Consider the following 23,166-nt stretch of genomic DNA (forward strand, 5'->3'; position numbering starts at 1 on the left):
ACTCCTGGGTAGAGAGAGACAAACGTAGATAAAGTGCCTTGCCCAAGGACACAAGCGACTTGCGCATCGAGAGTTTCAAACCCCTGACCTCAAGGTTGGGAGTCCAAGCCACAATCAATGCGCCAACCGCTTCTGCAAATATGCCGAGTATTACACAAATCCATAGCAATGTATAATAAAGATTAATCATTAAGTTAAGGTGGTCTTCCACTAATCAAAATTTATTTGCTTGAAGCGAAAATGTTGACCATACACATGCACATTTTTCATTTTCATGGGCTTTTTGTGAAGCAAATTTTTGCACAGCCAGTTTTACAGAATACAGAGTACAGAATGGAAATGATGAATGTGTGTGTCACCATGGCACACCAACACATCATTGTCAACACGACAGCAATGTTTGTGAAAAATATGTATCACAAATGTTTTCACTTGTGTAGTGGAAAATAATGAAGCGCTAAACAAATAAATTTACCTAGTGGAAAACCGCCTTTACAGCTGTTATAATACTCGGTAACATTAGTTTTTAGTCCATCAGAAATTATTTAGTACTAATAGTGTCTTAATATTATGAAATATTAAAGCATGTGGGAAATTATGTACCTTGATTAAACGTCGCAATGCTGAATTCAAATTATAATATATCATGAGTAAGCACTGTGGCAGTTACTTGAAGATATATTCTTAGCAAACAAAATTACAATTGGTGTGATTTTGAAAGGTGCATACTCATATCAATAATGGTACCATAAATCTATTCAATTTTTTTTCATTAGGCATAAAAAGAAGGTTACCAGTCCGCTGGAAAACGGTGAGGAAGATGCGGCCGCTACTGGGGAGACACCGCTGCATAAAAGTTTGAAACGATTAAGAACAAAAGTCGCTTTGAAAGAGGCAGTCCCAGAGAAAGAGGAAGACACAGCAAAATGTGAACACGTACCAGAACCTGATGAAGATGATTTGTTTTTCCAAAGCATGGCCTGCGCATGCAAAAAACTCCCACAAAATGTGAAATCTTTTGTGAGATTTAAGATCCATGAAATTATCTTTCAGGCAGAAAATCAGTTAATCACTGTACCTGATATGACCCACCAAACACTATCAACCACTGTGCAAGAAATAAGTATGTAACTCGTAACATCTCTCTGTTGGCAGGTTCACAGGAACCACTCCTACCCCCTGCAGTCTAGGACTACTATGCTGTCTTAAGCCAGATACACAGTCCCTGAGTTCTTGACAATGCAATGCTGTCTGTTGGTTGTTGGTGGCAGTTAGAGGATCATCATTAAAAACAAACTGTTGCACAAACCTAGTTGTGTAGCGTTTTGTATAAAATCGTGTCGGCATGTCTGACTTTATATGTTTTAGTACACAGGAAACTGCATCTATTGTAAGCTCTAGTTTGTTCAAGCACAAGCTTGAGAAAATAGCCATGGACTATTCCATTTATTTGTGGTGCTGTTTATTTTTTATTATTGTGTTAATAATTTGACATTCTTCACCAACTTTCTAATTTCTCATCAAGATAAATTTACATAAAGTTAATTAATATTACAATTTTCACACTTTATAAATATTGAATTTTTAAAGAAAAAATTAATTAGTAATGAAAATAATTAGTATCCAGATTATATATATTACATTTAATGTAAAATAAAAAAGGTATTGATCTGCAAAGTGATGATAATGCAAAATCTTGTATGTTCATACCGTTCTTCTTACAGTATATGTGGCAAAGACAATCCAAACCAGTCTTTCTTCGCAAAAAAATGATTTTCAGTTATTATTACAGTAGAGGGTTGAACATTAAAATGAAATTTACAAATTAGTAAAAGAATCATTTAAATCTGACATGTTTCATAAACACACAGCTGTTTAAAGAACAGCATTCAAGAAATCAGCATTCAAAGTTTAGGATTTTGGTCATTTCTCAGGCAGACTATCACCAAATTTAAAAAAAATGTTGTTTTAACGTTGGAAAATCAGAAAAATATCAACATAGCATGACGTATAAATATATAAAGGTTCGATAAGTAGAATAAAAATGCTGACATTCCAACATGATTTGGCTATTATCTCCGAAACGAGATTTGCGCAGATTTACTGGTTTGCCTCGTCTTGGCCACATATATGGGTACTCTTGTATATTTAACTGAATAAACATGTCTGGATTGACTTATATACTGTACATGTTATTTATGCATCTGTTGGTTAAAATGCCAAAACAACAAAAAATTTATTAATGCAGCAACATCATTCAGTATGTAATTTAAATCATGCATTAACTTACATCATCATCTTCCTGGATAAGTTTGTATAGTCTCACTCTGGCTTCTTCAACCCCTGAAGCATGCCCACTCAACACAGCCTTTATGTACTTGGATGTTGCTTCTGTTCATTTAAACAAGATAATGTTTTTAATGTTTTATATATGTTAAAGACAAAATACTTGCCTAAGTCAAATGCCATTGAAAAATTGTTCGACTTAAATAGTATTTGACTTACAGATTGTTAATAAATGGAAACCACAACAATTTGGCAAGTAAGACAGACTTAGAAATTATTCGAGTTAAGCAAAGTCGAATCAGGCAAGTTTAACTCTACACTCTGATTTTAAGTCAAGCCTACCTTGGTGGAATGCAACTTCAACTTGGCATGACACACACACATCCTGTAGAGCTACTTTTCCTTTTAGAATCACTGTAAATAAACCAAAAAAAAAAAAAAAAAAACATGAATGGCAATATTTTCTTCATTTTGTCAGCTTGGTGTATTATAACACGAGGCTTGCCATCCCAAAACCAGAGTATTGTCACTAGATGTTAAACTGAGTAATTAGCATAAAAACGTGGCAATAAATGACCCATCATTTTAAAGCCTACAATGTGGATTATGAAAATATTTAAAAGTAAATTTCCTGATTTGGTCACAGATGCTGGTTTTTTGGCATGGCAATCCTCATATAATCAGATACAGACAAAATTTAAAGTAATACACTATAATTATAAAGTATGATGGTTGCACGACGGTAGGCTAACAACCCTCTTTAAAGAAGCAAAACCATCTGAACATATCAGCATTAAAAATGATTTGTTGCACACACATTGTCATGTTGCTTTCACCATGAAATCGCGGAGGCCGACAACCCTTGGCAGCAGCAAGTGCCCGGCTTAATGGGAGAGATTCATAGGTCAGAGAGGGACAGGCAAATTTATACTTTGTCTTGGGAATAAATATATTATTTCAAAGTAAATAAATTATTTGTGATAGGCTGCTTAGTATTATTTCCTGCCTGCAACAAATATAATATATAGATATTGAAGATGAGTTAAGCCCTGTCCAAAACATGTGACATGCCTAAATATGGTCATGATGACATCACATGATGACCATATATAGGCATATCATGACTATATATGGGCATACAACAGTTTTTTGTCAAAAGAAAATTTGATACTCTGGACAGAGCTTGAAGAAGAATCTGCAAAGCAATATATTTAGCATATTAATCCATTTAATGATTTATTTGCAAATACCATCACAACTGCACCGTGTGCACAGTACTTTTAGATTTACCAAAACTTTCACATTTCTAACAAAAATATGTTGCAACTGAAAAATATTTTAGAAACAAAATATATACCGTATACCAAGGTGGGCATAAAAATTGGTCGGAGGGCCGAGTGAATTTTTGATTTAACACCGAGGGCCGCACCAAATTTTGTTGTTTCTAGTGTGCTTTCAAAACCTCCATGAACTGCTTTTACACCAATTTATTTTCAGTTTTAATTTTATTTTTTACATATGATCGGTGTCAGGCCATAAAAAGCTAGGTGTTTCCTAGCCAATGTTGCTTGGCGGGACGCACACAATTCATTTTCGCGGGCTGCAAAAATACGCTGGCAAGCCGCATACGCCCCGCGGGCTGCACTTAGCCCACATGTGCTGTATACAGTTGCAAACAGGACTGACAAAAAGTTGCTACTTACACTTTTCAGCTTGCAGTTTAGTTAGTATTAAAGTTACAGTTGACATCGGACTCTTAGGTTCAGCAGAACCAACATACCTTGGCGGTATGGTGGTGGTATTGGTACTGCACACACTGGTGGTACTTATAGGCTCACACCACGGTGATATGGTGGTGGTACAATATGTATTTTGAAACCCGTATCTTGGTACAGTGGTGGTCGTGGTACTACAAACACTGGTTGTTGGCATATATCTTGATACTATTGTTCTACCAGTACTACACATATTGGTTGTACTTTGCGGTATATTACTTGGTGGTATGGTGGTGGTGGCACAGCTCACACCAGTCACATTATGTACGGTACTCTATAGAATCAAGAATAAATCATAACTGTTAGTGCTGTAACAATTTTCGATAATTTTGTAAAATAAATTCCACTATTCCACATAAAATAAAGAAATACTCAGGTCCAAAATCTGCCATTTCCCCTACTGTCCCTTAGTTCACAGTCAGATAAAAGAAATAATACAAATTTGCATAAAAATATATTGACATTGGATTGTTACCTGCCCTCTCTGCTCATGAATCTTAGCATTATCTGGAGTTGCAGCACGACCCCATCCACTAGTTCGTAGTTTGAACAACTGAAGTAGACGCAATCTTGATTGCACGTCTACACGTGTACTTCCTGCTACACTCTTCAATGTTTTGAACAATTCATCCAACTTATCTGCAAAGTAAAGATATTACAGTACTGTCATTTTAATTTATCTTCAAATTTCAACACAACACATGTACTTCATGTACAATTTCCTTGGAAATCAACAGACTCATAAAAAAAACTCTTCTATATTTTTTGCATTCAGCGAAATCAACAGACTCATACAAAACTATTGTATATTATCTGCATTCAGTGAAATATACGCTATTATATTAGCCGTGAAAAACCTAAGAATCTTCACTTCAAAATGTCTGCAAGTCTGCAAGAATTGTTGTAAATGAAAACATAAATTTTGAGGTTTTCAAGATTTCATCACACAGTAAAACTTCCACAAATTGATTCTCTACTATTTAATTGACTAATATCTATCTAGTTCAGTGGCAAATACAGGAATCCAAAATAGAGGGCAACCAGGGAGACTTTGAGAGCTGGAAGGCCTATACCACAAAATTTTGTGGTATACCCCCTCCCTAAATGGCCGAAAATGGCACTCTAAGACTTAAATTTTTATATTTTTCTCTTTTTTTTTCTCCACTTTTTATTTTTTTAAATTTAGCAGAGTGGGCGCCTGGGTCAACTTCCCCCGGGCCAAATGTCCCCACCCCTTAATCCACTTATCTAATTACTTTTATTTTGTGTTTCCAAGTCGTGGCCATGATGAGAGAGAAGCCGACAGATCCTTTCAACAACTTGGCAGTCACTTGTTAATTTGAGTTGGCCTACACTAGCTTCCAGGTCTGCAATAGCACTTCTGTAAGAGAGCATTCCAATCTCTGTCCTCATAGCTCCAAAAGACTGCATGTTACCATGGAAAGCCACATTGTTGTTAGGTTCATTGTGAGTAGCAGGTCCATAATGAGTACAAGTTTCTGAAGAACAGGAAAAGAACAAGAACGTTACATAGCTGGAAAGACTAACTTTCTAGATAATTACTTTTCTTGGACAAAAAACTTTTGTATGCCTATTATTATAGTCATGATGTGCCCATATGTTGATGATGTGATGTCATCATGATCAAATTCAGGCATGTCACATGTTTTTGTCAAATAAAATTTGATAGTCTGGACATCAGCTTAAAAAAAAGAGATTACAGTATCACATATTTTGTAAGATTGTCATACTTTGGCAAAATCTTCCCAATGAATGAGCAAAAATTTAAATGTTCTTTGGTTATTGTGAATATGGTTGCAAGGGCCAATTCCAAATACATTTTTTTAGGTTAAACCAAATTACAATTTCTTCAATTGTAATCATCTGAGACTGACAATGTCAAGATGAGAGAGGATTTTGGTCAGATTTGGAGCCTATTGCCAGTAAACAGAATGTGGTATTTATGGCAAGCTATATAATTGTAATTGGTGAGGGGTTAGTGTACATAATATGTTCCCAAACTTTACATAAAAAAATTGTATCTGTTCAATATCAAATTTTAAACTCAGAGATTGCCAATTCTGTCAGCACAAAAGACATGCCTGCCATACTGGATCATTAAAAACAAACACCAATCTACAGACAGTACCTCAAGCTATGTGGCTGAGGTGGGACTGGACTGGTAGCTATCATTTGGTGGTATATTATTAGTTTAACCATGAAAGAATTAATCCCACTATGGTGCAACACCACTTTTGCTACTGTAGGTTTAGGAGAAGTACAATTGTCAATTTTAATTATCATTGGATACAAATGCCATGTCTGGTAGTAGTCTTTTGAGGATACAAGAGGACCACTGTCTAGTGCTATATTTGATTTACACCCCTGCTTCTCAACCTTCTTTATTTGGCAACTCACTTTCAGAATGCACATTCTGTGGCGATCCAAGGCATAATATTGTCATACTAAAATACTATTGTCATGTAATGTGTGGATTATTTAGTTGTGGCCAATTTCACGGAAGCGGAATCACAATTTCCAGAAATGTTTAACTTCTACCTGGGTATTGCTAAACCACGCAAAAATTAGTTGTTTTGAACATCAATTTTTTTTTTAATGATAAAAAGAGAGTCCTACAATCATAACTAAAGGGTTTGGATGGCATTCACAGTGTGTTTTTGGAGGTTTGCAGTGTATTTTCAGGTATTTTTTACATGAAAACCCAACATTTTAACCAAAAAAAAAAAATTCTTATGTATTTATTTTTTAATTCTTAGAATAACTAAAATATTTACATAACTATATAAAATTTGAGTATATCTCAGTTTTCATTATTTAGTATAGTTTTGAAAAAAAAGAATTTTTTTTTTTGAGTGACAGTTTACGAGTATGTATGATTATGATGAATTTAAAAAGAAAGATTCAGAATAAAAATAAACATAAAACAGCTTTCACATAATTAAGACCTGATTTCTTCTTAAAATGAGTTACTGTATTTATTATAGGCATGTGGCCCAAACAATACATTATAATACATAAGATATGAAACAAATGTTTAACAGAATACAGTGGCAACTAGCACTTTACAGTATAATTGTGATGACGACAGTTTATTTATTGCTTATTTTTTTAATCTACGGACTATTTTATTCATTTATTTTTAATTATTCCTGCAAAAAGTATTATTATAAATGGCAACTTACTTGACATTAACGGTAGATTCTTAAAAAAAAAAAACTAAGTTATTTTAGTTTTTGAATATGCATATAGTTTATTTTGATTTATTGATTCAATTTTTGCTATTTTATTATTGAAATAGTTAGGAGATTTTAAAAATATCATTACTGAATTTTATCATAATGATTTATTAAATAAATGTTTGTTATTTTACAGCATTTAAATAGTTGAAAAATTCATTAAAAAAAATGAATTTTAAAATTGGGGCTGTTTTTTTTTTATTTATTGATTTAATTCTTGCTATTTTAAAGTATTTAAATATTTGAAGATTTTAAAATACTCATTTATTACTGAATTTTATCATTGGGGTCATTTTTATTTACCTGTCACTTGGGGCCATTTTTACCGGGGCCATTTTTACCGCACACCTAGCCGTTTATTATAGCTCTTATTTTTAAGCTTCACTGGTGTCTGAAATCATGAAGGTATAATTAATTAATACAAGCTGAAACTATTACACTTGGGTCATCACCACAGATCCAGGGTCTGTGATTACTCTATAATCACCTTAGTGATCACCTTATTAATGGTTTTACCAGTTCTGTTGGTGCCACCTAGCCTACTAAGTTTTTGCCAAGTTTTGTTTACATTGCACTGCAGTGATGGGTGGTCAGCTGTGAGTAATAAACAATGATCAGATATATTTCTTACCTCCATGATCAGATTCAGAATTATTGTCATGACATCATTACAAAGTCATGAAAATTGTAATATAGTAATCAGTACACATTTTGTATTGTATGTTTACAGATATATTGATAATAATATTATTATTTATTAAATAAATGTATTTTTTGCGTCATACTTAGATATTTTGGTGCGATTGAAATGGATACCATTTAACAATTTTACTGCAGCGCAGCACTCACCGTAATCAGTCTATTTGGAGATAATCTCCTACACTTTCCGATTAGTACACCAGTGCGCAGCAAGTGGTCTACTGTAAATGTCCCATCCGAAGAAGTTAATAAGGATTGGTCAGTCTCGCACTAAGTGCAATCGCTTTAACAGCTTCGCTTACATTCGTTAAATCCACGCCCCGTAGGAAAAAAAATGTTGTATGTTGTACAACTGATTTTTTAAAGACACAAGATGGGTTTTGATTGACAAAAAACAATTGTTTTTTTTTTTTTTTAATCGGAACAATAGATTATTTCGCTTTTGCTTTTATCGATGAGGGAGGGACTGTTAATATTTGGTCTGTAATAGTAAATATTGTATAAAAACTGGTTTAATTTTATAGTTTTTTTTTTAAAGAAAATGTATTTGAAGTCACAAAAATGTATTGATTGATATTTTTATGCTATTGATATATTTGATGTGGCAAATTTTTTTTTTTTAAATCTCGCATCAATATTTCTCGAATTTTTGACGCGGGCGGGAGTGATAATCTAATAAATTTTTCTATTTGCCCTAAAAAAGGGCAGGTACACACACACAGTGCACACAGTGTGGGTCACTCTTCCACAAATTAATATAAATAGGCCTACAGTATTTTAAATAGTACATGTTGATGATCCGACACAATGTTATTGTGTTAAGCATGTTGATCTAGTTCTAAGCTAAATTACTATTTTTCAGAAAAGAACAGTGCAATCTAAAGAAAAACACCATATGAATGCTGATTTCTTCTATCTCAGGCCTAGGCTCACTGCAGTGCATACGGTACATCTCTGCTCAAAATCAAATGTTTCGTTTAAAATACTTTCCATCACACAGTGCCCCTCTCTCTCCTCAATCAGATGATTCCAGGCACGAAACATACTTGCATAATATCGTGAAACATGCACCAGTTATTACATCAATATTCAAGAGGAAAAAGATTACTAAAAAATATACAGCAACAGAAAATCGTACAATTTGTACAGTACTACATACCTTGTTTCTCCATTCTCTGAGCTAGGTGTCTCTCTGTCAAACCGCCTGACAGAAAGTTATGCTGCGTCCATGTGCTATGCAAGCTAAGCCCCGCCTTCTTCTTCAACTGCGCATGTCTAGCTCACTTATTTATTTGAACCAAAGGATTTGAACATACACTTTCAATCGGTGACACTCAATATCAATTGGTGCGTTCGTACAAACATAAAAACGGTAAAATTTAACAAACAAATTTAATAACAATCGACTGTATAAGAGTTAATATTACAAAAATTAAAGAAAGGTAGCCTAAAATAACATATAATAATAATAATAATAATAATAATAATAATAATAATAATAATAATAATAATAATAATGTTATATTTATATAGCGCATATTGCACATTGCCCCAAGCGCTTTACAGAGAAATAATATAGGCCAACTGAGAAAATGCAAATAACAATAAAATAATAACAATAAAAAATATGAAATTAAATGAGATAAAAAATCACATTTCATACTCAGAAATACAGGTCAACTGTAATGTAAATGCTTAAAATAACTAACCTAAAAATATAAAATCTAAAGATGATAAAATCTTACGACAAAAAGATTATACCAAAGTAGGCCTACTTAACTTAGACTACGATGTGGTAAAAGAAAAAAAAAACATTAAACACAATTTGATAAGCAAAAATATATTTATACTATTGTTGTGAATTTTTTAGTTGTGAGCGTTTCTCCCAAGCATTCATGATGTATTTTTTACAGAAATTATCAAAAATAGAGGTAGATTCATCACAAATAAAGACTGAATCTCCTCCTAAGAAAACATATTGAAGTTTAATATCATCATTTGTTGTTGAAAAAAGTGTCCATGTATCATAATCTTTACAGAGTAGAAGGTCATCTTCAAGATTTGTTAAATGTTGTTTTCTAATGATAAGCAGGACAATTTAGTAAAAAATGCTTGACATTTTCAATTTCTCCATTTTCACATAGGGTGCAAATGCCTGAAATATCATTTGACCATTTACACGCTTCACAATCAAGGGGTAGTTTATTAGATCTTAATTTAAATTTTAGACTTGCCCCAAGAAAATTTGTTTTGTGTCCAACAAATATTTTTGTACTGTTCAGGAGAAACTTGAAGTCTTGAATAATTAATTAATGAAGGTTTTAGCAATATTTTATTTGACCACTCTGATTTATACCATTCTGATACATCACGTTCGAACTGTACTTCTCCATGGCCGGAGGAGGGTGTCGATAATACAATTTACATTAAATGTATGTATGTGGAGGACTAACCTAGGTCTAAACAGAGGTGATATGAACTTAGCCTAACATAGACCTACACAGCTAAATGTTGCTTATCTTTAAGTTTATTTCAACTGTTAATTAGTTTAACATTTGTAACAAAAAGTATGGTTGACAATAAATTTGTTATTTCTGTACTGTATTTGTATATTTTTTAATTGAAAATGACACATTTTAACTTTTCAATTTCAAGCTATAAAACAGCCAATTCATTATAGGCTTAAAAAACTAAGAAGCCTACATCATCATCATCATCATCATCATCATCATCATCATCATCATCATCATCATCATCATCATCATCATCATCATCATCATCATCATCATTATTATTATTATTATTATTATTATTATTATTATTATTATTATTATTATTATTATTATTATTATTATTATTATTTCTTGTATTTTTTTAAGTGGGATCATTTTTGAGTTACCGGTATTTGTAATCCGCTTTATATTTAAATTAATTTATTGTATCCGTCCTTTTCTTCGCTTAACTCGTGGGAAATTGTTTATTAATTCCTCCAAATTGCTAATTGGTGTTAACTGTTAGTCAATGAAGCACTGTTCCAATGGTTTATTTTGAATTTGCTTGTACTTTACGTAATCTCAGATAAGATGGTAATCTGTATTACCAAGTAGTACTTTTTGTTCTCTAACGCATTCCCAAGGGAGTGAACATGGGTGAAGCTCTTTGGCGGATGCTTATTGAAATTGTTGTTTATTGACCATATGATTGCCACGCCTTTGTTGGAGGTATAAAATGATCGGAAACAATCGACAAAACAAGTTCAGACAGATTAACAATGTTCTAACATGGACCTATTAATAATCATGGTTCTAAGAAAGTACAATACATACTCCAAGTATTGAAATGCACGCCATCGTGTTGGAATTCAATATTTCGACATTAATTGTGTCATCATCAGGAATGGTTCTAACATTTCATAAACAGCTAAGTGTCAAAACGCCTATAATGTACAGGAAAAAAGCTCCACAGGCCGCTCTGGAATTAGTTGCAATGCTTCTACATTTTATCACAGTGGCTGATAGGGGGTGAATAGGGTGACTAGCCACCCACTTCGTTTACCGTGAAAAATAAAATAATGGTCACTCGTCTTTTTGTGTGCTTTTGTGTACTCTGGTAAAACATACACTTTCTATTATTACTTCTTTTCAGATGCCACCTAAGATCGTCTAGCAGTCTACTAATTTAAAAAAATCTCAAATGTGAGGAGATGCCCCTCCCAAAACCACCCCCTCCCCGCTCGTGCCTTCTCATTTCCCATTATCCACCCTCCCCTTGAGGGAGTTCCGCTCTTCTACCAACACAAAACAACTTTATAAGTGCGATTTATGCACTTCTGTACTATAATCAAAGATACGATAGGGTGGTATAAATTTTGACCATTATAAACCAATAATGTGGATTTCTTGTTTAGTGTGTGTATATATATATACCGCCTGCATCCTCATTCTAAGTTGTTATTCTATTCACACTCTATTTTGCACATCCAATAGAAAGCTCAATTTAAAAGAATATTGTACTTAGTTAATGCACTCGAATCACATGGAAAAACATCGGGAATATGTACAACTTTTGTTGTTTTAATAACATTTCACATCATTGGTTTTTGCATTGCAAATTATTGTTATAAATTAGTGTCCACTGTAACTCATTCTTAGGCCAATTGAATTATAATTACAAAGAATCTATGTACGTCATCATTGAATCTACAGTATAATGAGTTTTTTTTTCCAAACATCTATGTCATTATTGAATCTATGTCATCATCGTTGGAGAATCTATTTCACATCATTGTTTTTGCATTGCAAATTATTGTTATAAATTAGTGTCCACTGTCACTCATTCCTAGGCCAACTGAATTATAATTACAAAGAATCTATGTACGTCATCATTGAATCTACAGTATAATGCGTTTTTTTTCCCAAACATCTATATCATTATTGAATCTATGTCATCATCGTTGGAGTGGAGTTAAATAGCTCAATGGTTAAAGTGCTTACCTCTGATCCCTAGGTCCTGGGTTCAATTCCTGTGACTGCTGGACTTTTTCTCACGACAAAAACAACTCCACTCTCTAAGCCTCATAAAGAGACTTCGCTGATAAAAGCATCACATTATTTCATTTATTTAAAGAGGACCCGTGAATATCACCGACCTTGTAGGATACGCTGAAAGGGTCACCCTCTATAAACATGGTTAAAAAAAATTGTACGAAACCATGCGAAAAACCCCTATTAAGGGACAATTTCACATTTTTGGTCAGTGTCTCCTGAATAGTGGTACAGGGGTACCCCTATTCTGGGGACACCCCTATTAAGTGGATACTTTTTTTGGGTCCCGATGGTGTCCCTTAATAGGGGTTCTACTGTATATCGGTTTGGTTCCATGTATTGTGTCAGCTAATAACCATGTTTTATAAATAATAAAGGCTGCTATTGTGCATAAATGGTTTATAATTTGGTTATACTCATTGTAATTTGAAACTCCGTGTATTGCCTTCAGTACTTAGGTCTACTTTAATATTTAGCCAACATAATAGAAGCCTATAACATATGTACTGTAGTTTTTGTGCGACTACTCCAAAGACGTTCTGCACAGTAAAGGAAGATGATGATGATGATGTATATGACATGATCCTATCTGTAGACTATAACTTGATCTACTAACAATATTGCATGTATATCCTACTGCCGATTCTTCAATTTGCACATATATCAAATCGATTCAGTTTTAATTCACAAAAATTGTAATTCCTTTGAAAGCATGCTCAAACATACCAGAAGAGCATTTTGAAATTAAGGTGGCGGTCATGGTTTTTAACATTTTTTCAGGATAACCACTGGACCCCAAAAGTTCCAGTCAGATTAAGATCCTCCCCATAAGGGGTTTTTTTGCACAGTAAAATGTTTGTAAATGAGCGAAAAAAATCAATTCTTATTTGATCCTGTTATTTAAAATGAGCTATTCAAAATTTTAAATGAATTTTTGATGTTTTCCGATTTTTTGACAGATATTGAAAACCTTCCCCTCTCATGCCGGGGGCCGAGTATGTGAGAGAGACAAATAAACTTCCAGACTCAATTCGAAGATGGAGTCTTGGAAATGGTAGGCCTACACCAAAAGAAATCTACTTAAAGAAATTAAAAATAGAAAAATAAAATTCCTGGGACATTTTTATAAGGGAGGGGATTACAAAAGAGGTTCTAGAAGGGAAAGTCAACGGGTAAAGACCTACACCACGCTTGTAGCATGATCGCTACTAACCAACAGGCGGATTTAGGGGGCTAGGCCCGTAACCAGTTTTTAATAGTGTATTACATAGTCACAACTACTGCACATAAGGTACAGATATATATTTTTTGTTTTTCTACTTTAAAAAAATAATTAAAAAACCTCATTTGACATTTTACCTCAGCCTCAATTTGTTCTTAATTTTAAAGCAATTCAGCCTCAGTGTTCTTTTAAAATGTGTTCTTATATAAAAAAATAAAAAAATTGTAGTGCTTTACTTAGGCCTACGGAATAGTAGAGGTTTGAATGACCGATTCCACCTTCTCCTCGACGTCTTTACTTCTTTTAGCATGTAGTGTTCATAGGCCTATAAAGCTGACAAACTATACCATCCAACAGAAATTAAAGATGCATTCAGAATGACTCAATGTAGCCATTTTCTGATACAAAAGAATAGAGTGTATGAACAAACACAGAGTGATTCAAGTAAATGAGATTAAATACAGCATTTCGAAATTTATTTGGACATCATTGTAGAACTAAAAAACAAAGTACTGAAGGCCTATACACAATTCATTAAAAAAAACAGTTATGGAACAAAGAAATAAGAATACAGAATAGCAATGGTAGGAAACATGCTTCATATAAACTACGTTCTATAACAACTCTCCCGTAACAAATCCGTAATAGGCCTTCAATCAAACGATTTTTTGTTTCTTTCGAAGCCACGCTATTATTAATACTTTGATTTTAAAGGCTACCTCCATGCTTTGATACACCCATCGACCACTTGACGTAAAAAAATGCCCCGACGACTGTCGCTGCTGTAGTATGTGATTGTTTGAACGTGGGCCATGAAGACATCGATCAAGCAAAATATTTTTATAGGCCTATACTTTCTGTATAAAACCACATACTACTAAAATAATACAAAAATGGTATTAAGTTTTTTAAAAAGTGGTATCATTAAATATATTACCTCTTAAAATTATAACAAACTGATAACATATAACTATCGCGGTACAAAACTCACGGCAGGATCTTGTTCAATATAAGCAATAAGCATTTCTTAATTTAAAAAGAACTGTAACATTTGCTTTTTCCCTTCAATTTTTTTCTTTCGCATTTAAATGACTTACTCACATTTTTGACATACCGTAAATCCTCGAATTGAAGCCCTGTGTTTTTTTTTTCTTTTCAAAAAAAATTTTTTGCGAACTGTGGATCGGCTTCTTTTCAAGACTGCTTTTGCAAAGTAAAGAGGGGGGACTTCTTTTCAAAATGAATACTGTATCATGCAGTGTATTTAACTGGCATTAAATCACCTAAACTACTGTATAAACCAAACTTATATTTAATTTAATTTGTTTTCTGAAATTCATGTACAGTGTATGTAGACTTACGGTACTGTACTATCTCGAAAAGACGCCTATGCTATCTTGAATAGAAGCCCAACAGATGTGTATAAGAGGGGGGGGCTTCAAATCGAGATGGGCTTCATCTCGAGATTAAGCCCACTGGGCTTCAATTCGAGGTTTTATGGTACCTGTACAATCCAACCAAGGAATTTGTATGGCTTATAAATTAACAGGCCCTCATTCATTCATGTTTATAGCTATAGGTATGCTGGGGGTATATGGGTCACAGTAGTTTGATTAGGTTGGGGGTGATGCCTGTATTTAGAACCTTACCGGAAACTTCCCTAATCTTTGATGTATAGCAGGAGCAGATCCAGAGATGTCCGAAAGGCGGAGGATGAAATGGGGAGGGGGTGATCAAGAGATACGCCGAATTCGAAAAAAAAACATACTTTTTCTTTTTTTTCCCCCTTTATTTAACTTTCCAAAAGGGTGGGGGAGGGCGGGTGCTAGTCGGCAATCAACATGTTTCCTAATGATTTTTTGCTCAGTAAAAACTTGGTAAAAGTTCTAATGTTACTGTTATTGCATTTACCTATAATAGTATAACAATATATTAGACTTATATAGTGCTTAACGCTACCAGGCCTCTAAGCTCTTCAAATAATTACCCCCGGTCATTGGATTAAACGTCTATGGAACACAAACTCAAGCTCCCTGAAGGAGTATTGCATAACGTTGCAGCAGCTACATCAGCGTATTTTGGCATTTAACCCAACCAGGTACCCACTTATACTCCTGGGTGGAGACAAGCAATGCAGATAAAGCGCCTTGTCCAAGGACACAAGTGAAATACACAGTGAGGGAATTGAAACCCCTGACCGCGAGGTTGGGAAACCAAACCTTCCCCACTGCGTCAAACCACTTCCACAATAATATATTGCATTGTTAATGTATTTAAATTTGTAAACCAAGTTTGACCTGTTTTCCACGACGTATTTTAAAAAAAAAAACCTTAAATTAATGGTGTACAAGGGTAAAAAAATTCTCAAACATTTCCTTTAATTCTTTTTTTGATCTAAGCTTCTTATTTCTTTATTTTATTTTGTTTCTTGGAAGCCCTGTAACCATCAATTGTTTATTCTACAGTTTTCTGTTCACAATCTTGATGCTTTATGGCTTCCAATTCATCAGTAATCTCTGAAAAAATGGATAAAAACAATTAGATTGAATTAGACTTCTTCCAAGTTGGAAAAAGTCTCTTCTGGAAGATCTGTTAAATGTGCTGCCCACGGTGAGACCTATTGGCAATGATTTCCATGAGACAACTGATAAGAAATTAGTAAGAACAATCAAATATTACGAATTTGTGTGAGATTAATTATTTCCCGCAGATTCTTGCTTGTTTGCGGGAGTGCGAAAGGCCGTACCAATTTCCGGGAGACTTCTATGACTTCTAGGAGTCTTGGGTCCCCTGCCAAAAATAACCCACGAAAGTCCGAAGACTTAGTTCCAGTGGGGTTCTTCTGGGTAATACACCGGGAAACAACCCCTACACTTTCCCAAAGAGTGCACTGCGTTCCTTAAAAGTGCACATAAGCCATATTTCACATGAGACCATCTCCTGAACGCCGGTGCACTTTTTTATATACACAAGTAGAGCAGCGTATGGAATTTAACCAGGTATCAAAGGATCTCCATGATTTAGCACACACACACACACACAGTGACTGCCACCAGTTTAGCAAATTGAGCTATGCTGCTTTAACAATAATGATTAATTCATCTCAGGTAATTGCCATGAAGTATCATAAATAAAAAATATTGTCATATTATAATTCTTTTAAATATATTAAAATTACATTTCATAATGAATGTGACATGGGTTGAGTTTTTTATGTGGTGAATAAAAGTACACATTGGTTTAGTCATAAACACATAATATACACTCAAATTAGTTAAACAGTATTAATATTAGACACAGCTATTACTAGGGACAATAATGTATAATTTAATAATAAATAAAATTAATAATAAATGTAATTATTATTCCCAATATTAAACTTATTAAAATAAGAGCAACATACCATTCATGGTTGGCCTTTCAAGCGGATTACCTGCCATACACTTCGAAATCAATTCACCATGTGATCCCAAATTATCCATAGGCAGCAGTTCCTCTTTTTTTGCACTCTCCATAATATCCATTGGACTCATTCCTGGAAAACATTTACTTACACTTACAAAATTTAACAAAATCATATAATATACTGTACAATAAACTGATGCTCTTTTGTTGTCTACAACAGTTGCGTACCTAGTATTAAAAAAAAACGTTTCCCACACTGGAAATGTTTGAAGCAAAAGAATCACATTTTGAATAGAGCTTGGTTGTTAAGGTGCTTGCCTTCCAATTCCAGGGTCTTGGGTTCAGTTCCTGTCACAACAGGATTTTTCTCACGACCAAAATAACTTCACTCTATAATTATCAAAATCAGACTTAAGCTACCTTCTCATGGGTAAATATTATAATTTTAATTTTCTGAAATTTAATCTACATTATATTAATGCAAATGTTTTTGCTAAACTGACGAATCGGTCATGTTTGTTTTGTTCACATGGGTAACTTAACGCTGATTAACGCACTCTGGTTTACGTTACTTTTTGTTGTCAACAAAAAATCGCAGTCAACGAAATGAACCAGTCGAATACGCCCAATGGCTCTCAGATTTATCCGTCCAGATCCAGAGTCCGGTATGGAAATATTAGAATGTGATGTGAACGGTCCTATTTTTGACCATTGAAGCCATTTTTCATGATTTTTTCCGGGCACTGGACTGGATCCAAGATTTGGTGTGAACGCAGCTTTAGTCTCTGAGCATCTTGCGCGTAGGCCTGTTTGTCTTGTGAAAGGATTGCCACTTAAAAAAGTGACTCTAATTTGCTATTTGGTATCCTTGGCCCTGATGCCCAAAGATGCACATTATAAATAAATATATATATATATTTTTTTTTTATCTTACCCTTGTATGGCTCCTTTCCAGTAAATATCTCCCATAAGACAATCCCAAAACTGTAGAAAAGAAGAAATACAAAAACAAGACTAAATATATTGCTTTTGTATAGTTTCCTGATAAAGTCTACTAAGTGGACGAAAGCTAGAGAAAATAAATGTATAATTAATTTAAGTTCTGAGTTCTCTCATTTTTTATATTGTTCTATAGCAAACTGAAGTGGCTACACCTTTCATTTATTATATTGCTTTAGTGTGCCTCATCCAACTATTATAGATTCAAACTATTTGATTATTTTTATAAAATATTTATCATTCAGTCATCCATAGGTGTAAGAGTGTAAGTTTTGTTCGGTCAAGGAATGATGTGTATATATATATATATTATATATTATATACAAAATCAAAAAATGGTAGGAACAATGCTCGAATAAAGAAAATGTAGATGTAAATATCATATCGAGTATAGCCTATCAATGAAAATGTTACTTATCAATTAATTGTTTAAAAAAGCCTCCCTGGAGGGAATCAATCTCTCGCTGTCAAGGAGAGTGTCATACCACTTGACCACAAGGACCACTTGATATGTCGTAGCTACAATCCAAGCAGGACACTTCTCCAAACAACTGATACACCCACCAAAGTGGGGCGTAGGTAAGCTAGCGTGTGCTCTAGAGGTCGCAGCTGTATTATAATTAAATAACATATTTTATCCGGGAACAGTGAAAGTTCCCTGATTTTATGAATTAAATTTACTGTCACAATATTAATGTTAATTCTATTTACTCACCAATATATTTCACATTTAAAATCATACACTTGTTTAGCACTTTTCAAAAGCTCTGGGGCATGATATCGTTTTGCTTGAGATTGTACAGTACTATACTTTCGAGCCGACTCCCATGTCTTAGAAAAGCCAACATCACTTAGCTGTGTTCAAAATAATAGTATTTGTATAAATTACAATATTGTAAAATTTTTATTAAGTAAATGAAAAAAAAAAGTAAGAAATGGGGGAAAAAACCAAATCCATCAAGGGATCTTTGGATTTTGATAACTCTAGTTCAATCAATCAACATGAAATGGCAATGGTAGCTACCAGCATGGGCACAGATGATGGTGGGGAGGGAACAGGGGACACATCCCTCAAATATATTGAGGGGATTTGTACCCCCCACGTTCCAACCGCAATGTATTCATTAAGTAAAGATGATAATATAGTAATAATAATCAATATTAATGTGGCGCCTAAGGTTAATAACCTCTAGGCGCTTAACAACAACATAATAAACAATAAAAATAAAACAAAAATCAAAAAGAGCAGCGAAGAAGGAGATGGTGACATAAGTGGTCTTCCACCATACGTTTTAGTGACGGTTTTAGGTGTGTGGAGAAGGTGTTTATCAGAAGAACAAAGGGACCAAGGTGGACTGTAATATTCAATGACGTCAGCCAAGTAACCAGGTGCAAAACCATTTATGATAATGAGAAGAATCTTATATGCAATACGTTGTTCAACAGGAAGCCAATGGAGATCATGTAAAGTTGGGTTAATATGAGTGTTGCATCTTTGTAGAGTGATGAGTCGTGCAGCACTATTTTGAATGCGCTGTAGTTTTGAAAGTTGAAATTTAGAAACACTGTGAAGTAGGTTAAATATTCTGAAGAGCAAGATTTGAAGAACTACATATGGAATTGATATGGGAATGCATATTGAGAGAGGAGTCAAAAATGACCACAATGTTACGGACAAATGGAACTGGTTCAATAAAAAACTTAGAAAAAGGTGAAGAAATATGCCAAGGACATCTAAACGTGAGCTGAAATGTACAAGTTGAGTTTTGGTTTCATTAAGGAGGAGGTTATTTGAAGCTGAACACTGTTTAATATCATGAATACATGCTGAAATCCTGCTCAAAGTTGGTAAGATTTTGGATGGTTTAAAAGTATATGGTGTATATTTAAATGTCATCTGCATAAACCATGCAACACATACCATGTGCCTTCACAAGGTCTTATGGAGTTGTGTATAAAATAAACAAAAGAGGTTCGATCACACACCCCTGATAAACCCCATATGATATATATTCAGGATTTGAGGAAATCCCATCAATGACAACAGACTGTGTACAGAAACTTGAATAAGATGAAATCCAATTGAGGGCAACACCGGAAAAACCATAGCATGTAGATGTAGAAGGAGATGGTGATCAACTTAGTGTGTCAAATTCAGAGGAATCAATAGATATTAAAACATCATTCTGTACGCAAATATATACAGACAAAAATGAAATCAATGTCTAACCTTAACTTCAAAGTTATTGCCAACAAGATATTTCATTGACGTCAGATTGCGATGTAGCCATTTTTGATTATGGACATAGAAAAGGCTGGATGCAGCATTGGAAGCCATTTGAAGTCTCTGTGCATTGGTGAGTTGGCTATTTTCATCAAGAAACTTTCTCAAGTGCCCATTTTCCATGTATTCAAATACAATCATATTATTATCTAAAAATAAAATAGATTTATAAGTTATCAGATCAGGATTTGTTTATAAATAATACATTTCTTTATATACAGTTTAAATTGCCTAAGTCGAATCCAAAATGGCACTGAAAAATTGTTCCACTTACAAATTGTTAATTAAAGGAAAACACAACAATTTGACATGTAAAATAGAAATTATTTGAATTAGGCGAAGTCGACTTAAAACAGTTTAACACTATATGGTTCATGCACTTCAATGCTAAAATTATTACAAGAAGCTCATAAGAAAGACTATAGTCATATGACCCCTCATTCACGATCAGAAGTAACTGAGTGTAGATGATGTAAAACCATTTCAATTCCATCTCATCATGATTGTTCTTATATTTATAAGAAAAAAAGCAAATTTTTGTTTGTAGAATCTGGTATGCATACTTCCTTCTGTACAAATGCCCCAAAGCCTGACAATGTTTGGTGAATCAAACTTCTTCAGTTTCATGGCTTCTTCTCTCAAATTTCTTTTAATATCTTGGCCTTCAAATCTAAATATACAGAAGGAGGAATGTTTGTATTGTTATTGTTTTGAGAATGGTGAATAGCAATAGTAAATTTAAGATGACATGCAAATTATTAACCTCCTACCCCAATGTTGTACAAACATACAAATAAAAATATTCCTGCAAAATTTAATCAAGAAGAGAAATGGGGAAATACTAGAGTATAAATAAAGGTCACACGTACAATTTTTTAACTGCTACTTTTCCACCAAATAATTTGTACTTGGCAATGTACAGTTCCCCAAACGTGCCATCCTCAAAACTAGGTTGTTTCTTCATCTGTTCCAAATCCTGAATATTTATTTCTTTTAAATCCTGTGGCACATTTTGTGAATTCTCTAGTGTGAAGATAAAATAAATTAAATCTAAATAGATGTAAATATCAATTGTATTTTCAACCTAGTACAATAGTATGGTACATTAAATATATGGGTTCGTTAATGGCAGGAGTACAGCCATGGTCGCTTCCTCAGTTAATGATTATTAGGTATTGAAATAACCATTGTTCTTCTGTCTTTGCATGTTCTCCTAACGCCGAGAGCCTTTGACGCTATTCCGCACAATAATATTTTCTGTAAATTAATATTAATAATTTACTTATTACATATTCGGGACAACAAATCAGAAAATGGCCAAAGGGGGGGGGGGTGCCAGGAGGACACCATGGGCTTAGAGCCCAACACAAGGTGTGGGTATCCTCTAAACCCTCCGCCTCAACAAACAAACAATAACTAACAAAACAGAACAAACGGTGCCGTATCTACAGAGGGGGAGGGGGGGTGGCTAATAAATAAATAAATAAATAAGATTTTATCCTGGTATTTATCAACAACAATAATGATGTTGATGAGAATAATAACAACAGCAGCAGCAGCGGCGGCAGAGGTAGCAGCAGCAGCAGCAGCAACAGCAGCAAGAATAATAATAATAATAATAAATGGTATTTATATTTTCACTATTGTTACTTAGATAATAATATGGCAGACCACAAAAGTATTAATGCCTTGATGTTGATTATTATTGCCCAGACCATTGTTTAAAAACCTGCATTGTTTAAACCTAAATAATCATATATTTATGTGCATAGGACCATCTTGACATCCACCAATGTCTTGAAGCACACCTTTAGACACACAATAATTCCACGCCCCCTCATATTTGGTCGGTCGCGCCCCCCCCCTAGATGTGTATCCCCGCCCACTTTAATACTGCTAGATACGCCACTGATCACCAGGGCAATGGGGAGGGTGGTGTTCACAGTACCTGAGCACTCCCCTTTTTGTTATAAAATGTGTGAAAAAATAACAGTAAATTAAAGGAAATAAATGGTAAAGTAAGTTGCTTTGGATGTTAACAACCAATTTATTGTGTAGTCAGAGCCATCAATCAGAATAGGCCACTGGACACAACAAGTACAGTAAACACATTAAAATTTACTAAGGTGTCTAAAGTGATCAGTTCAACATAATAAACGTACTGATCATTTGAAATGTACTGGCTAGATCTGCTGATCTGACAATTTATGGCTTTTTGTAGCTGTGACAAGAGAAATAATAAGTCTAAATATAATAATAAAAATCAAAAAAAAATTTTAAGAAATGTATATTATACAAAAATATGTCGTAAAGAAACACTAGGCCCTATTATTAAAAAAATAAACATAGTCTGGCAAAAAACAAACTTATTTGCATTACTGACTGTATTAAAATGTTGTATTAAATCTCCTGTAAATTAGCAAAAACTGAATTATTTTTATTTTTTTAAAATTATTTGATCTTCTTTTTACATTGATATTTTTGAGAGTTTTCTTTTTTCCAATTTCACCACAGGTGGAATATCATACATATTGACTTAGGTCTAGACTTTAAAAACACGACTATAAAATCTGAAAAATTAAAACACAAATATCAGAGAACCTTTGAACAAATTTTTTATGAAAAATAATTTATAAACGGTATTTTTTAATTACGTTTATCCATTTTCCTGTTGATGTCTTCAATTCCAGTGACC

The 23,166-nt window shown here is 33.8% G+C and overlaps 3 protein-coding genes across 3 annotated transcripts in view; 1 reads left to right on the forward strand and 2 right to left on the reverse strand.

The window, feature by feature from the left end:
* Window positions 1-2,188, forward strand: part of LOC117117117 (transcription factor Adf-1-like) — a 7,079-nt gene extending 4,891 nt beyond the window's left edge. The window contains exon 4 of the mRNA XM_033261316.1: window positions 777-2,188. Within this exon, the coding sequence (XP_033117207.1) occupies window positions 777-1,131 (355 nt within the window). The 3' untranslated portion in view covers window positions 1,132-2,188. The remainder of the gene's footprint in view (window positions 1-776) is intronic.
* The window catches only part of LOC117117151, an 18,498-nt gene extending 9,228 nt beyond the window's left edge, over window positions 1-9,270 (reverse strand). The window contains exons 1-6 of the mRNA XM_033261362.1: window positions 9,177-9,270; window positions 5,318-5,560; window positions 4,537-4,700; window positions 3,990-4,335; window positions 2,629-2,700; window positions 2,291-2,391 (exon numbers count right to left, since the gene is read on the reverse strand). Coding sequence (XP_033117253.1) covers window positions 2,291-2,391; window positions 2,629-2,700; window positions 3,990-4,335; window positions 4,537-4,700; window positions 5,318-5,560; window positions 9,177-9,189 — 939 coding nt within the window. The 5' untranslated portion in view covers window positions 9,190-9,270. The remainder of the gene's footprint in view (window positions 1-2,290; window positions 2,392-2,628; window positions 2,701-3,989; window positions 4,336-4,536; window positions 4,701-5,317; window positions 5,561-9,176) is intronic.
* Window positions 9,271-16,175: 6,905 nt separating this feature from the next.
* LOC117117231 (mixed lineage kinase domain-like protein) overlaps window positions 16,176-23,166 on the reverse strand; it is an 11,083-nt gene continuing 4,092 nt past the window's right edge. Inside the window, exons 3-10 of the mRNA XM_033261477.1 lie at window positions 23,126-23,166; window positions 21,341-21,494; window positions 21,035-21,141; window positions 20,418-20,620; window positions 18,903-19,042; window positions 18,123-18,172; window positions 17,187-17,318; window positions 16,176-16,299 (exon numbers count right to left, since the gene is read on the reverse strand). Coding sequence (XP_033117368.1) covers window positions 16,238-16,299; window positions 17,187-17,318; window positions 18,123-18,172; window positions 18,903-19,042; window positions 20,418-20,620; window positions 21,035-21,141; window positions 21,341-21,494; window positions 23,126-23,166 — 889 coding nt within the window. The 3' untranslated portion in view covers window positions 16,176-16,237. The remainder of the gene's footprint in view (window positions 16,300-17,186; window positions 17,319-18,122; window positions 18,173-18,902; window positions 19,043-20,417; window positions 20,621-21,034; window positions 21,142-21,340; window positions 21,495-23,125) is intronic.

This window comes from Anneissia japonica, unplaced genomic scaffold, assembly GCF_011630105.1.
Source record: "Anneissia japonica isolate Jap-2015-1 unplaced genomic scaffold, ASM1163010v1 scaffold287835_len3118868_cov185, whole genome shotgun sequence".
Taxonomy (NCBI): Eukaryota; Metazoa; Echinodermata; class Crinoidea; order Comatulida; family Comatulidae; genus Anneissia; species Anneissia japonica.